The sequence below is a fragment of the Coregonus lavaretus genome (assembly GCF_964263955.1).
Source record: "Coregonus lavaretus genome assembly, chromosome: 5".
Classification (NCBI taxonomy): Eukaryota; Metazoa; Chordata; class Actinopteri; order Salmoniformes; family Salmonidae; genus Coregonus; species Coregonus lavaretus.
Window position 1 is genome coordinate 47,894,792 of NC_139992.1, and position 17,893 is coordinate 47,912,684.

The following is a 17,893-nucleotide window of genomic DNA, read 5'->3' on the forward strand; positions in this document are numbered from 1 at the left end:
TAGAGCAGAGCTAATCTAGCTAATTATAGGCTGTCTATTCGCATCAACGCGCGCACACACACACAACCCTGATCTATCACGATCAAAATGGCTGCTCCCCTTCCATCTAATATATATATATATATATATATATATATATATATATATATATATATATATATATATATATATATATATATATATGGAGAGATATATATATACACATATATACACACACACACACACACACAGTATTATAATATAAATATATACCATTTAGCAGACGCTTTTATCCATAGCAACTTACAGTCATGCGTGTATACGTCTTACATTCTCAAGCCCATAGGTGAGAGTGTGTGTGGGGGAGCCTTCAGAGAACCAGAGTGTATGAAGTACCGCGGGGCTCATCAGAATGGAGGGTGAAGTTGTTAGCCAGAGCGTATTATCCTTTTCTTCCACACACACACACACAAGGTCACGCTCATAAACGTATGGGGATGATAAAGCACATACCTCTTTCCCATTTCTCCCTCGTCCCTCCATCTCTCTCTGCCGTGGCGTAGAGGAGTTTATGGGGGACATTCCTTTCTCCTCCATCCTATAACTCACTACTATTAAAGAGGGCCAAGGATAACGCCATCTCTCACACACTGTCACTAGGTAAGTGCAGGGAGACTGGGTGCGTTCGTGGTTAGGTTGTCGCCTAGTGCAGAGGCAATGTTCCGGTGCTTGAATTTAATTCAACAAACCATATTGGCATATTGGCATGAAATGCATAATAAATAAATAAATATTAATAAAGTAAAACAGTTATGAATAAAAGTAGAGATGGAAGAAGACATCAATATATTCTATATAAATCATAAGGAAATTATATTGAGAATAGTATTGTTTTAAAGACCCTACACACAAACTGTCCCCAGGGGGAGAATTCTCAGTGTCCCGAGTCTGTCTGGCCTGTAAAACACACCATCTATTATTCAACTAGACACACACACACACACTATATCGCTATATCAGCACAAGCATGTAAGCTCACCGAGACATGACTGTGCATACAAATGAACACGTGAATGTACACACAAAGAGATGGAACGCGCGAGATAGAGAGAGGGAGACAGGAGGAGGAGAGGGAGACAGGAGGAGGAGAGGGAGACAGGAGGAGGAGAGGGAGACAGGAGGAGGAGAGGGAGACAGGAGGAGGAGAGGGAGACAGGAGGAGGAGAGAGAGATGAGAGATGGAAGCACGTCACTTGTGTAATCTGACTCACGCCAAATAATTCAGACGTGAACGGAAATCAATGCAAAGCGCCAGACGAAGGAGAAATCCAATATGGTCTTGGGGAGTGAGGCAAAACACACATTAAAGGGCGCAAAACACATGAAGGATGCACTTCATCGCCCATAACTGTGTGGGAGCAGGAGAACGTTAAACAGGCCTAACCACCTCCAAATGCATATAGTAGGTGATTCTCATGTAGGCTGGCTTCACAGGAGGCTGCTGAGGGGAGGATGGCGTATAATAAATGGACGGAACGGATTAAATGGAATGGCATCAAACACCTGGAAACCATGTGTTTGATGTATTTGATACCATTCCACAAATTCCACTCCGGTCATTACTATGAGCCCGTCTCCTGAGCCTGTGATCCCCAATTAAGGTGCCACCAACCTCCTGTGGATGGCTTGGATCAATTATAGGGTTGGGCAGGTGTTTCATAATTCTGCAGGTAAAGGTATTATTTCCAATACTGTTGAAAAGCAATTTATTTAAAGCTTCCACAGACAGGGTGTGCACGCTTTTTTTCCAAGCACTGCATTAAAACACCCGATTCAACTAATCAAAGGCTTGCCGATTAGGCACACACATCTAAAACACCCACAAACCCACTGACACTCTGTGGGGGGCCCAATCACAGACACCCACAAACCCACATATACACTCTGTGGGGGGCCCAATCAGAGACATTAGCGTTAAGGCTTCTGGAGCAGCGAGGGAGTCTGTTCCCTGTAATCTGTGGCATCTGTGGTGGGTGAGTGTGTGTGTGTGCGGGTGCGTTGCTGTGGGAGCCACACGAGTCATCGCTCCCCACGCCCGCCCACCTGTCCTGTCGGCCTGTGCTGCCAACCCCTTGCCAGCCTGGGCACAGGGGGCGCTGTCCATCTAACTCAGATCGTTTTAACGCACGACTGAGTACAGCGCTGTCACTGACCAATGGTGGACCTGAGAACAGGAAGGGCCAGAGGTGTGAGGGAGAGAGAGTGACCTGATGTCTCTGATGATACACTATAGCCTACTAGATACTGCAGTGATGAAATCAACTGCCCACACATACAGTGCCTTCACACGCTTTGACTTCTTCCACATTTTGTAGTGTTACCAAGTGGGATTAAAATGGTATTGTCATTTTTTGACAACGATCTACACAAAATACTTTAATGTCAAAGTGGAAGAAAAATAAGATTTGTAAAAAATATATATATACATTTGAAGTCTGAAAATTGCATACACTTAGGTTGGAGTCATTAAAACTCGTTTTTCAACCACTCCACTAATTTCTTGTTAACAAACTATCATTTTGGCAAGTCGGTCAGGACATCTACTTTGTGCATGACACAAGTCATTTTTCCAACAATTCTTTACAGACAGATTATTTCACTTATAATTCACTGTATCACAATTCCAGTGGGTCAGAAGTTTACATACACTATGTTGACTGTGCCTTTAAACAGCTTGGAAAATTCCAGAAAATTATGTCATGGCTTTACATGCTTCTGATAGGCTAATTGACATCATTTGAGTCAATTGGAGGTGTACCTGTGGATGTATTTCAAGGCCTCCCTTCAAACTCAGTGCCTCTTTGCTTGACATCATGGGAAAATCAAAAGAAATTAGCCAAAACCTCAGAATTTGTTTTGTAGACATCCACAAGTCTGGTTCATCCTTGGGAGCAATTTCCAAACGCCTGAAGGTACCACGTTCATCTGTACAAACAAATAGTACGTACAGTGAGGGAAAAAATATTTGATCCCTTGCTGATTTTGTACGTTTGCCCACTGACAAAGAAATGATCCGTCTATAATTTTAATGGTAGGTTTATTTGAACAGTGAGAGACAGAATAACAACAAAAAAATCAAGAAAAACGCATGTGAAAAATGTTATAAATTGATTTGCATTTCAATGAGGGAAATAAGTATTTGACCCCCTCTCAATCAGAAAGATTTCTGGCTCCCAGGTGTATTTTATACAGGTAACGAGCTGAGATTAGGAGCACACTCTTAAAGGGAATGCTCCTAATCTCAGCTTGTTACCTGTATAAAAGACACCTGCCCACAGAAGCAATCAATCGTTCAGATTCCAAACTCTCCACCATGGCGAAGACCAAAGAGCTCTCCAAGGATGTCAGGGACAAGAGGCTGGAATGGGCTACAAGACCACGCCAAGCAGCTTGGTGAGAAGGTGACAACAGTTGATGCGATTATTCGCAAATGGAAGAAACACAAAAGAACTGTCAATCTCCCTCGGCCTGGGGCTCCATGCAAGATCTCACCTCGTGGAGTTGCAATGATCATGAGAACGGTGAGGAATCAGCCCAGAACTACACGGGAGGATCTTGTCAATGATCTCAAGGCAGCTGGGACCATAGTCACCAAGAAAACAATTGGTAACACTACGCCGTGAAGGACTGAAACCCTGCAGCGCCTGCAAGGTCCCCCTGCTCAAGAAAGCACATATACAGGCCCGTCTGAAGTTTGCCAATGAACATCTGAATGATTCAGAGGAGAACTGGGTGAAAGTGTTGTGGTCAGATGAGGCCAAAATGGACCTCTTTGGCATCAACTCAACTCGCCGTGTTTGGAGGAGGAGGAATGCTGCCTATGACCCCAAGAACACCATCCCCACCGTCAAAATGGAGGTGGAAACATTATGCTTTCGGGGTGTTTTTTTCTGCTAAGGGGACAGGACAACTTCACCGCATCAAAGGGACGATAGACGGGTCCATGTACCGCCAGGGCATTGAAAATGGGTCGTGGATGGGTATTCCAGCATGACAATGACCCAAAACACATGGCCAAGGCAACAAAGGAGTGGCTCAAGAAGAAGCACATTAAGGTCCTGGAGTGGCCTAGCCAGTCTCCAGACCTTAATCCCATAGAAAATATGTGGACGGAGCTGAAGGTTCGAGTTGCCAAACGTCAGCCTCGAAACCTTAATGACTTGGAGAAGATCTGCAAAGAGGAGTGGGACAAAATCCCTCCTGAGATGTGTACAAACCTGGTGGCCAACTACAAGAAACGTCTGACCTCGGTGATTGCCAACAATGGTTTTGCCACCAAGTACTAAATCATGTTTTGCAGAGGGGTCAAATACTTATTTCCCTCATTAAAATGCAAATCAATTTATAACATTTTTGACATGCGTTTTTCTGGATTTTTTTGTTGTTATTCTGTCTCTCACTGTTCAACTAAACCTAACATTAAAATTATAGACTGATCATGTCTTTGTCAGTGGGCAAACGTACAAAATCAGCAGGGGATCAAATACTTTTTTCCCTCACTGTTAGTATAAACACCATGGGACCACGCAGCCGTCATACCGCTCAGGAAGGAGACGCGTTCTGTCTCATAGAGATGAACGTACTTTGGTGCGAAAAGTGCAAACCAATCCCAGAACAACAGCAAAGGACCTTGTGAAGATGCTGGAGGAAACAGGTACAAAAGTATATATATCCACAGTAAAATGAGTCCTATATCGACATAACATGAAAGGCCGCTCAGCAAATAAGAAGCCCCTACTCCAAAACCGCCATAAAAAAGCCAGACTACGGTTTGCAACTGCACATGGGGACAAACATCGTACTTTTGGGAGAAATGCCCTCTGGTCTGATGAAACAAAAATAGAACTGTTTGGCCATAATGACCATCGTTATGTTTGGAGGAAAAAGGGGGTGGCTTGCAAGCCGAAGAACACCATCCCAACCGTGAAGCACGGGGGTGGCAGCATCATGCTGTGGGGGTGCTTTGCTGCAGGAGGGACTGGTGCACTTCACAAAATAGGTGGCATCATGAGGAAGGGAAATTATGTGGATATATTGAAGCAACATCTCAAGACATCAGTCAGGAAGTTAAAGCTTGGTCGCAAATGGGTCTTCCAAATGGACAATGACCCAAAGTTGTGGCAAAATGGCTTAAGGACAACAAAGTCAAGGTATTGGAGAGGCCATCACAAAGCCCTGACCTCAATCCTGTAGAAAATGTGTGGGCAGAACTGAAAAGGTGTGTGCGAGCAAGGAGGCCTACAAACCTGACTCAGTTACACCAGCTCTGTCAGGAGGAATGGGCCAAAATTCACCCAACTTATTGTGGGAAACGTGTGGAAGGCTACCCGAAACGTTTGACCCAAGTTAAACAATTTAAAGGCAATGCTACCAAATACTAATTGAGTATGTAAACTTCTGACCCACTGGGAATGTGATGAATAAAAATAAAAGCTGAAATAAATCACTCTCTACTATTATTCTGACATTTCACATTCTTAAAATAAAGTGTGGATCCTAACTGACCTTAGACAGGGAATTTTTACTAGGATTTAAGGTCAGAAATTGTGGAAAACTGAGTTTAAATGTATTTGGCTAAGGTGTATGTAAACTTCCGACTTCAACTGTATGTGTGTATATATATATATGTATGTATGGAAAATAAAACTAATATATCTTGAAGTCTTTAAGAGCTATTTTTGCCCATTATTCTTTTTAAAACTCTTCAAACTCTGTCAAGTTGGTTGTTGATCATTGCTAGACAGCCATTTTAAAGTCTTGCCATAGATTTTCAAGCCGATTTAAGTGAAAACTGTAACTAGGCAACTGGGGAACATTCAATGTGGTCTTGGTAAGGAACTCCAGTTTGGCCTTGTGTTTTAGTGAATTTCTCTCCTAGTGTCTGTTGGAAAGCAGACTGAACCAAGTTATCCTCTTGCATTTTGCCTGTCCTTAGCTCTATTTTCTTTATTTTTTTATAAACAACAAAAAACTCCCTAGTCCTTGCCAATGACAAGCATACCCATAATATCATGCAGCAACCACCATGCTTGGAAATATGAAGAGTGGTACTCAGTGATGTGTCGTGTTGGATTTGCCCAAAACATAATGCTTTGTATTCAGGACAAAAAGTAAATTTCTTTGCCACATTGTTTGCAGTATTACTTTAGTGCCTTATTGCCATCAAGATAGTGTTATTCTGTACAGGCTTCCTTCTTTTCGCTCTGTCATTTATGCTAGTTGTGGAGAAATCCCAGAGCAGTTTCCTTCCTCTCCGGCAACTGAGTTAGGAAGGGCGCCTGTATCCTGTATAGTGAATGGGTGAATTGATACACCATCCAGAGTGTAATTAATAACTTCACCATGCTCAAAGGGATATTCAATGTCTGCATTTACTAATAAGTGCCCTTCTTTGCGAGACATTGGAAAACCTCCCTGGTCTTTGTGGTTGAATCCGTGCTTGAAATTCACTGCTCGATTGAGGGACCTTACAGATAATTGATGGGGTAGTAATTTAAAAATCATGTTAAACACTATTATTGCACACAGAGTGAGTCCATGCAATTTTGTATGTGCCTTGTTAAGCACATTTCTACTCCTGAACTTATTTAGGCTTACCATAACAACATTGTTGAATAACTTATTGGCTCAAGACATTTCAGCTTTTCATTTTTAATACATTTGTAAACATTTCCAAAAACACAATTCCACTTTGAAATTATGGGGTATTGTGTGTAGGCCAGCGACACAAAATCTCAATTTAATCGATTTTAAATTCAGGCTGTAACAACAAAATGTGGAAAAAGTCAAGGGATGTGAATACTTTCTAAAGGCACTGTACATGCAGTGAGAGGTAGAGAGAGAAAGAGAGAAGAAGAGAGAAAGAGAGAAATAGGATGTGGAGGGAAGCCATCGAGTGAAAGACCAAATTTGAATTTAAAAAAGACTTCAAGACAGAAAGACTAAGAGAGGGATGGAGAGACTGAGAAAGGTCAGAGGCTAACGAGTGTGTTTGTCCGTCCGTCAGTCAGTCCATCTGTCTGTCTGTCTGACTAACTGTCTCACTAAGTGAGCTGGCAGTGTTGGGTGTTTGGTGATTACAGTTGTGACATGGTGGTGGGCAGAGAGGGACCCGCGTGGGACCAGCACACAACAACAAGGTCAGAGCCACGCGTGGGAGTCAGACCAGCCACATTGACTTGTAATCCAGTCCTCTTTAAATCCCTCTTTCCTCCCTCTTTCATTGTTCTTTCTCATTCACAGACAGTGGTGATTGAGGGATGGGAGGGAGGGATGGAGTGGAGAATACTCTGTTGCAGTCAGGCCTAAGAGCATATTATCGCTTTTACTAATTCCATCTTATCTTCCTTTTTGCTTATGTTTCCTATACCTCTGATTCATGGTTTTCCCAGTCCCCTGTTCCTCTCGACGCAAATGCTCTGCACTCAATACAATTCATATCTATTACGATACACAAACATTTTGTGAACGAAAACCCTCCTTGGTGTGAAATAGAGAAATATGGAAAATGAACATGTAAAAATGTTTGCCGACGATATACCTCAGGAGAAATATGGGTTCTAGGAGGAAACATCAAAAGAGGAATTTATTTGGGCTGTTTTTGAATGCCTTTCCCCTGAAATACTGCCAAGCTATTTTAAAGAAGTACGCATGGGGTGAGGGAGCGAGTGTCAGTCAGAGATTAAGACTGCACACAGAGAGATGGGAGACGGAGGGAGAAAGAGAGAGAGGTAGACATCAATCAAGACAGAGCAAGAGGCAGGAGAGAGCGAAAGAGACAGAAAGAGAGAGAGAAATAGAGAGAGAGAGAGCGAAAGAGAGAGAGAGAAAGAGAGAGAGAGAGAAAGAGCGAGAGAGAAAAAAGAAAGGCAGAGAGAGAGAGAGAGAGAGAGAGAGAGAGAGAGAGAGAGAGAGAGAGAGAGAGAGAACAAGAAAAAGAGAGATTTAAGAATAGTGGCAGAAATCATGGCTGCTCCTCTCAACACGCGCCACTTTAATTATGCGCGTTTGCATCAGGAGAAATTAAGACGCCGTCGCACTTTAGAGAGAGAACATTCACGAGGAGTGTGAGCCGACCCGTCAAGCCTGCACTAACACAGAATTCCTCAAAGGAGGGAAGGGGGAGAGAGAGGAGGTGAGAGGAGGAAGAAATAAGAGAAGGGGGGCAGAGGAGACGGAATGATGTTTCATGTGCCGTCGGTTCGGCAAACGCGAGGCCTTGAAGTCGAATACCCCTGCTAAGACTTCAAATTACCGGTATTGACAGTCTGATTCCGAAAAATATAAACACATCGGTGGAAATGCCTATCGAGAATTCCCTTTAAACTAAACCCCATTCATTGAAAAGTCGACCGCTTGGAGGGCAGCTTCAATCAAACCTCATTCACTAAATGAAAAAATAAAATGCACTCAGTCAGAAAACGTTCTAAAATGAGTTCACCTGGGCTCCATTCGCATCCATTGGAGCGGAGCGGAAGTTTTAAAACGCAGTGACACTGGGGGGATTGGGGTGGGGAAAAAAAATTAATCTGGCCACCTAGACTAAGGACCTCATTTTTCGACGTGGGGAATGGAGAGATGGAAAGAGAGTGATAACAGGATTTTTCACCCCGCTCTTTTTCTCTTTCTCTCTCAATCTCTCCCTTCTCCCCCCCTTTACCTCCCTCTCTCTTCCCCTCCCTCTCTTCCTCCATCCATCCCTCTCTCTCTCTGTACAGTTAGCTTGGGCATGGTGAGAGTGCATTAGACACAGCCAGTAGGTTAAGGCAGCAGCAGCAGCAGTCTCCCACGCCGTGGTTGATCTCATTAAATGGCTCTCCTAAGCACGCTAACTCACAGGGACGAGAGAGGGAAAGAGGGACTGCATGTCGTGTGAGAGAAGGAAGACAATTTTGGGTTTCCGAGGGTGTGCGTGACCGAGCAAACATGTGTGTGAGTGTGGTCCTGCATGGCTCACTTGGTGGAGGATGGCACTTGCACCGCCAGGGTTACGGGTTCGATTCCCAGGGCCACCAATACGTAAAATGTATGCACACATTACTGTAAGTCGTTTTGAAAAAAAGTGTCTGCTAAATGGAATATGTCATTTGTTATTATATTGTGTAGAGTATTACAGTGTGTGTGGTGTATGTGTGTGTGTGTTATGCATGTGTGTGTGCTCGTGCTCGTGCATGGCATGCATATGCACAACGTGTGTGTCCCTGTCAGCCAGAGTGGCCCGAGTCCGACTGTGCCGCCATCACTAATGCCCCCCCGCTAACCTCAATTCCACTTCCAAAGCTTTTCATTTGGGAATCTAGCGCAGCAATCTGGCTAGCTCAGCTCATCCCACACAGGCTACCCTTTTTAGCTCTACTCCAGCCAAAACCTTTGGCTTCAGAGCCACAATTAAAGGGGCACAATGGAGCGCAGGACACACATGCCCCCGCAGAACCCTTCAACAGGGTCCAAAGGAGAGGAGAGTTACAGTAGGATGGCTGTCCTTGGATTTAGAGCTGGCATCAATGGGCTCCGGTTAATTCAGGAGCTTTCTGTTTACCATGTCAATAAAAAAGGCACAGTAGTGTGGAAAAAGGCAGATCTGGGGAGTTTGGATCTAGGATAAGCTTACCCATGCCAAATCATACCCTTAATTATTAGTGGGGAGATGCAAAACTGACCTTGAATCAGTTTGTAAAAAGGAGTATCTGGAGGGAGGGTGAGACAAGGCCACATTTGCCAGAGAGTACGAAAGGGGTTGGTCTATCTGGGGGTCTATCTGCTCTACCATTATTCAACTGAGACGTTCTATGGATTTGGTGAGGTGATGGAGTGGAGGCCCTAATCGTCTCTCCACAGCCCGTCAGAAAAGGATGTATGGTAGAAGGACATGAGGGGGAGGGAAGACTAGGCCTCAGTTCACAGTTAACACAAAACAACTCCTATCGCCAATTTAGAATGGCATTCACATGAAAACAGCGGTGGACAACCTAACCAGCTCTGCTAGGGCGAGTAAAATGGTCAGAGTGAGGTGTTCTCTCATTTGTATCCGGCAGTTTCTAGCAAGCTAGCCAACTTTAGCCAGTTAGCTTGGATGCTTGACTGCCGTTTTAAGGTCAGAATGCTTGGATGAACCCTACTCAAACCTACGTCCAGTGTGCGCTCTGAACCCTCAGAGTGAAACGCTCTGAATTTACGAGAGCCAGAGTGCACTCTGGCACTCCAGAGTGAATTTACAAACACACCCAGAGTCGTCAAAAACCACACTAAAGAAAGCCAGGAGCCAAAATGAAACTGGAGGTCCAATGTGATCCAATATGGCCGACCACTGAACCAGCCAAACATGCTGTCGCAAGTAAAACCACTGGAATCAAATAAATTGGAGCCAAAACGGACGTTGCGCTTACCTCTCTCTGCAGTACCAGCTCCTTGGTGAAGGCCATTGCCTCGTCGCTGAAAGGCTCAGCCATCTGCATGCCACCGGGCATGTTCCTGGAGCCACGCGGACACTCGATACCTGGCCAATGAGAAACACAGAACAAGGGTCAAGGGTCACCAAAACAGCCAATAAAAAAAAAACTATGAGGTTAGACAACACTTAGAATTTTATGGTCAAACATGTTGAAGTTGCCCCTAACAACTGATACAGGGGTCAAAATCTGACATATTTGTTTCAACCCTGTAACAACCCAAGGTTAGGTCAGTTATGATACAACGATGTCACCATGACAGGTGAAGTGATACTAGAGATTAGTGGAGCTGAGCATTATCGTTGCAGCTAAATGGATAATTGGTCATCGCTGGTCAATCCTAAGTGTTTTCCCCCTCGTTGGACGGGTTGGGTTAACAGTTAACAACCTCTAAATTGCTGTGCTTCAATGGCGGCGGCTTCATCCTTTGTTTGGCCATCCCCATGACTATCAACTGCAGTGGGTCTTTTCACTGGATAGTGGATTAAAAGAACAGCCAGGGGCAGGATGGGAGGAAGGGGGGGCAGGATGGGAGGAAGGGAGGGAAGGATGGGAGGAAGGGAGGGCAGGAGGGCTATAGGGTGGCTTCTTATAGGAAAGCTGTGAGGCGATCCGTGCTTATCTCTCCCACTCAGAGAGTGGGCTGAGCGTGTGTATGTTTGAAAGAGAATGTGTGAGCAAGCAGGGGTGGTGTGTTGAGTTGAGGGGTGGTGAGGTGAGTTGAGGGGTGGTGAGGTGAGGGGTGGTGTGGTGAGGGGTAGTGAGGGGAGGGATGGTGAGGTGAGGTGAGGTGTGGTGTGGTGAGGGGCGGTGAGGTGAGATGTGGTGTGTTGAGGAGTGCTGTGCACTAGGCTAGGCTATACTCTACATGCTGAGTGGTGATGTGAGGAGTGCTGTGCGCTAGGCTAGGCTAGGCTATACTCTACATGCTGAGTGGTGATGTGAGGAGTGTTGTGCACTAGGCTAGGCTATACTCTACATGCTGAGTGGTGAGGTGAGGAGTGCTGTGCGCTAGGCTAGGCTAGGCTATACTCTACATGCTGAGTGGTGAGGTGAAGAGTGCTGTGCGCTAGGCTAGGCTATACTCTACATGCTGAGTGGTGAGGTGAAGAGTGCTGTGCGCTAGGCTAGGCTATACTCTACATGCTGAGTGGTGAGGTGAGGAGTGCTGTGCGCTAGGCTAGGCTATACTCTACATGCTGAGTGGTGTGTTGAGGAGTGCTGTGCACTAGGCTAGGCTATACTCTACATGCTGAGTGGTGAGGTGAGGAGTGCTGTGCGCTAGGCTAGGCTATACTCTACATGCTGAGTGGTGAGGTGAGGAGTGCTGTGCGCTAGGCTAGGCTATACTCTACATGCTGAGTGGTGAGGTGAGGAGTGCTGTGCGCTAGGCTAGGCTATACTCTACATGCTGAGTGGTGAGGTGAGGAGTGCTGTGCGCTAGGCTAGGCTAGGCTATACTCTACATGCTGAGTGCAGGGCCGATGCAGCTACAGTAGATAGCGCTTCGCTAGGAACCTTTGATGTCTGGGATGATGCCTTCAGTGGAAAGCAACTTGAGCTTCAATGGAGACACCACCCCTGTCTTCTCCCTCAGGACTTCAAACACACACACACACACACACACACACACACACACACTTGAGGAGCGAGCATTGTGCAGGGCTCTCCAACAAGCAAGAAGCATTAATCATCTGTTGCTGCTGACAAGAACCCTCATATCTATGCAAACTAAGTTAACTTTGCAAACTACACACAAGCAAATCTCTAAATTGAATTCAACACCCATGCAAAATCCATCACACATTCACTCACTGTGTCCCTCTATCCAATGCACGCAGCATCTCTCTCTCTCTCTCTCTCTCTCTCTCTCTCTCTCTCTCTCACACAAACACACACACACACACAAACCTACACACACACACACACCTACCCCTTAACTCTCTCCACCCTGTTGCATTGATGGATGTAAAGTAACTCAGAGCCTGTAGGTTCTGCTGGGCACTACACCCAACAGCATTGTGCTAACAAAGCAACATCAGCCTCATTATCCCCGGGTGCTTCCCGTCCAAAAAGCCTCTGAGTCATCTTCTAGCCATCTGGAGGCTCCCGCTTCCTATTAAGCCGAATCCTGATTGGTCTTTATGCTAACCACAGCCGACATGATTGGACTAGAGAATAGTGAGATGGAAAGGTGGAACGGGTCAAGTGTGAGATGATTGGGTCCTCATTTTGGCACTGACTGACCGGCCAGCACACACACACACACACCAGCAATGCTGCGTTAGCAAAACTTCCCACACACACATACACAAGGACAATTCTCATCCCTCCCTCCCTCCTCTAACAAAACAAAAACATATTTTTGTTTGAACCCGCGGCATGGCGAGAGCCACAGACTCAATTACCTCTTAATAGCCAGTAAATAGTCCCTAGATTAGCATTTAAATTGCCCAGTGTGTGTTCCGCCCGGCTCCAAGGAGGAAGGAAATTGTAATTTCAGTCGAGCCGCATCCCAAGTATTTTTAGACATGGAAAGGGACAAAGTTTTGGCCTGGGATTGACCGAGTGAGTGGCTGGGCCGGTATTGTATAAGACAGAGAGAGACAGAGAGAGGGGTAGAGAAAGCAGAGCTTAAAGTAAACTTCTTTCACTAAGGGATATCTTTCACTAGGACAGAGGACTTGGTGAGGATGGGAAAGACAGAGGCACCATAGGGACAATAAAACCTGTATCAAATCCAAACCAGCATTAACACAACTATTTCAATAAAACATATCAACTAATCACCAAGGCTTTGATTAGTTGAGGCAGGTGGTAGTGCTGGGCTACTCTATGGGCCAGACCCCTCCCCAGCCCAGACCCCTCCCCAGCCCAGACCCCTCCCCAGTCCAGAACCCTCCCCAGCCCAGAACCCTCCCCAGCCCAGAACCCTCCCCAGCCCAGAACCCTCCCCAGCCCAGAACCCTCCCCAGCCCAGAACCCTCCCCAGCCCAGAACCCTCCCCAGCCCAGAACCCTCCCCAGCCCAGACCTCCCCAGCCCAGACCCCTCCCCAGCCCAGACCCCTCCCCAGCCCCCTATGGACACACACACAAACAGCTCTGCTCAGTAGTGCTGGCTATCCACACACAGAAGATCCTGGTGAGTGATGTGCCAGATGAAATATGGCCCGTCCCAGCCGCTGCTGCCCAATCCTCCCTCACACACACACACACACACGTACACAGTCGTTTGTACACACACACACACGCACACTAACAAACACACAGGTGCCCTGAAATAACTGCTCTACAAATCACTTGTAGCCAGAGCATATGTGCTACTGAGCACTGCGGTTCAGACAGCTCCATGTTTTATGCAAGCAGAGACAACCTCACCCCTGTGATGAAAACACTCTCAAACAATCTCTCTCTCGCTCCCTCTTTCTCTATCATTCCCTCTCTCTCACTCCCTTCCCCTCTAAATCTTTCATTCCCTCCCACCCGCTCTTTCTTTTCATCACTTTATCTATCCCTTCCTCTCCCTCTTCTTTCCTTTCAATCTCTCCATATACCTCTCCCATCACTTGTTCCCTCCGCCTCTCTTCCTCCCCCCTACATCCCTCTATACCTCCCCTTCTCCATCTTCAATTGCAAGTTACAAACAGTGAAGAGAGAGGATGGTCAGAGAGGCTAGGAAATTGCATTATGGCTTTTAAATGAGCCTTTAAATAGGTATTGAGAAAAAGGAAGATTGGATTAGGGAGGAAGAGGAGGAAGAAGAGGAAGAGGATGAAGCAGTGAGTTGCTATGCTACACACAGCCTGTCAACAGCCAGAAAAAAAACATCATTCATCATCATAAGCACCATTTAATGAATCAACTATAAAAACAAATATAGGCTGCAGGTCAGAACTTGTCCATTTCTTCCCATCGCTACTTAATTTCACTCAGGAATGGAATACATTAAACTTAGTTAGTTGGCGAATCCATTGTTGCAAATTAGGACTTTCTTTCTCACATTCATATGGTGATTTGACAGGGTTAACATAAATTGACCTCAACCCTGTTACTGTGCCCCTGAACTGAATTGTATCCCTCATTGCTTCCACATAATGAAGGGTGACATGCATAGTGAATGTGTTAGCCGACCATGTCCCATCGCCAATAGGTTTTAGTCCCACTTCTTTCAGAGCAATGCACAATACTAAAGGGTTCCTAATAATCAAGGGTGTCACCATGTGATTCCTCTCGCTGTGACTGCTTCCTCAAAACTAATATTCTGTAACCGTTCTCTTTTTCACTATCCCCCTCTTTCTCTACACCATCTTCCTCTCCCTCTCTCCATGCATCTCTCTTCGCTCCTTTTCCCTATCCCTCGTCCTCTTTCATCTCCTGCCATCCCCTCGTTTTTCCTCTCTCCATCTCTCCCGGTCTCTGTATTTCCCCCTGCGTCTCTCCCTCCTTCCTTCCCCCTCTCTGCACCCTCTACTTTCTTCCCTCCTGTCAGTTACCTGATGTATGGCACCCAGTGGTTGAGGAATGGGTGTGGGTGGCACAGCGGGTGAGGCTGGTATGGCATTGAGCTAGGAGCTGGAGACCGGTATGGCATGGAGCTAGGAGGCTGATATGGCATGGATCGAGTAGGCTGATATGGCATGGAGCTGGGAGACTGGTATGGTGCTAGGAGGCTGGTATGGCATGGAGCTAGGAGGCTGATATGGCATAGAGCTAGGAGGCTGATATGGCATAGAGCTAGGAGGTTGATATGTCATGGAGCTAGGAGGTTGATATGTCATGGAGCTAGGAGGTTGATATGTCATGGAGCTGGGAGCTGGGAGAGGTGAGGCTGGTATAGCATGGAGCTAGGAGGCTGATATGTCATGGAGCTAGGAGGCTGATATGTCATGGAGCTAGGAGGCTGATATGGCATGGAGCTGGGAGGCTGGTATGGCATGGAGCTGGGAGGCTGGTATGGCATGGAGCTAGGAGCTGGGAGAGGTGAGGCTGGTATAGCATGGAGCTAGGAGGCTGATATGGCATGGAGCTAGGAGGCTGATATGTCATGGAGCTAGGAGGCTGGTATGGCATGGAGCTGGGAGGCTGATATGGCATGGAGCTAGGAGCTGGGAGAGGTGAGGCTGGTATAGCATGGAGCTAGGAGAGGTGAACGCGGATTGCGGCGGGGGGTAAATTCGCCACACGGAGCCGCTTCCTGCCGGGTGAGTCATCCCTCCCCCTCTCACCCTCCTCGTGTATCTCTCCATGCTCCCCTCAGATCTCTCATCTAGGGATCATTACCCTAGACCAGGGATGGTTACCTATGATGGGGGTGAAGGCCTTTTTTTTTTTTTACTCATCATGAATGGCCGCAGCGGCTCGCAGGTCTGCGTACTCACATCCATACCCACACATGCAGTCAGAGCCAGCCCTAGCCTTTTGAGGGCCCTAAACAAAATGTTGTTTTAGCAGACCCCCTCAACAGCAGAGAGCAAAAATGTATGTTTTAGAGTTAATTTCCTGCCATTCTACACATTTTGCCACGGGGCGTAGAACATTTGTTTTGCTGACATGCGCTAATTGAGTGACTGTCAGTCAAAATCAATCAATCAATCAAAATGTATTCATAAAGCCTTTTTTACATCAGCAGTTTTCACAAAGTGCCTATACAGAAACCCAGCCTAAAACCCCAAAGAGTAGCTAATAGAGGTGTAGAAGCACGGTGGCTAGGAAAAACTCTCTAGAAAGGTTGCAACGTAAGAAGAAACCTAGAGAGGAACCAGGCTCTGAGGGGTGGCCAGTTCTCTTCTGGCTGTGCCGGGTGGAGATTATAAGACTACAAGGCCATTAACTGACATTAGAGAAAAACTGCTGATGCACAAACAAATTTCGAAATTGCACCTTGTGTATTCTACTATTCTAACTCTCAACAGTAAATTGAGACCACGAGTACCTCCCCCCAAATTTTTTTTTACAATTTGGGAGTGGTGGGGAATTGATCCTGGTGGGTCCGAAGTTGCCAATCCCTGACCTAGACAAACCTTTATTGGCCAAAATTACATTAGCATAATTTAATCTGTAATCCATGCGTCTTGTCTGATCGCATCATGTCTCAGTGTTCTCCTACCCTCGCTGCCTCAGACCTGTCCGGATGGTGTGGTCTAAGAAAACAGTCAGTCAGAATAGTGGGGTTTGGCCATAGATGTTAAACTAGTGATACTACGTTTTATATATTCTTATTCCATCTCGATGGATGTGGCTTACTGTAGCCACATACAGGTGAGACAGCCTAGAGGAGTTGAGGTACAACAGGGCAGTATGAATTAATGCCCTTTCACCATGTCCCTTTATCCATCTTGGCATGGTTCTGTTATAATCTTCACCCGGCACAGCCAGAAGAGGACTGGCCACCCCTCATAGCCTGGTTCCTCTCTAGGTTTCTTCCTAGGTTTTCGCCTTTCTAGGGAGTTTTTCCTAGCCACCGTGCTTCTACACCTGCATTACTAGCTGTTTGGGGTTTTAGGCTGGGTTTCTGTACAGCACTTCGAGATATTAGCTGATGTAAGAAGGGCTATATAAAATAAAATTGATTGATTGATTGATTGATCCAGGTCATACAGTGCCTTGCAAAAGTATTCATCCTCCTTGGCGTTTTTCCTATTTTGTTGCATTACAACCTGTAATTTAAATTGATTTTTATTTGGATGTCATGTAATGGACATACACAAAATAGTCCAAATTGGTGAAGTGAAATGAAAAAAATAAATTTTCAAAAAAATCAAAAAAAAATAACGTAAAAGTGGTGTGTGCATACAGTACAGTGGGGAAAAAAAGTATTTAGTCAGCCACCAATTGTGCAAGTTCTCCCACTTAAAAAGATGAGAGAGGCCTGTCATTTTCATCATAGGTACACGTCAACTATGACAGACAAATTGAGAAAACAAAATCCAGAAAATCACATTGTAGGATTTTTAATGAATTTATTTGCAAATTATGGTGGAAAATAAGTATTTGGTCACCTACAAACAAGCAAGATTTCTGGCTCTCACAGACCTGTAACTTCTTCTTTAAGAGGCTCCTCTGTCCTCCACTCGTTACCTGTATTAATGGCACCTGTTTGAACTTGTTATCAGTATAAAAAGACACCTGTCCACAACCTCAAACAGTCACACTCCAAACTCCACTATGGTCAAGACCAAAGAGCTGTCAAAGGACACCAGAAACAAAATTGTAGACCTGCACCAGGCTGGGAAGACTGAATCTGCAATAGGTAAGCAGCTTGGTTTGAAGAAATCAACTGTGGGAGCAATTATTAGGAAATGGAAGACATACAAGACCACTGATAATCTCCCTCGATCTGGGGCTCCACGCAAGATCTCACCCCGTGGGGTCAAAATGATCACAAGAACGGTGAGCAAAAATCCCA

The 17,893-nt window shown here is 45.6% G+C and overlaps 1 protein-coding gene across 1 annotated transcript in view; it reads right to left on the minus strand.

The window, feature by feature from the left end:
• The window catches only part of LOC311129747 (staphylococcal nuclease domain-containing protein 1), a 241,312-nt gene that overhangs the window by 141,300 nt on the left and 82,119 nt on the right, over positions 1-17,893 (minus strand). Inside the window, exon 16 of the mRNA XM_084162170.1 lies at positions 10,425-10,534. Within this exon, the coding sequence (XP_084018296.1) occupies positions 10,425-10,534 (110 nt within the window). The remainder of the gene's footprint in view (positions 1-10,424; positions 10,535-17,893) is intronic.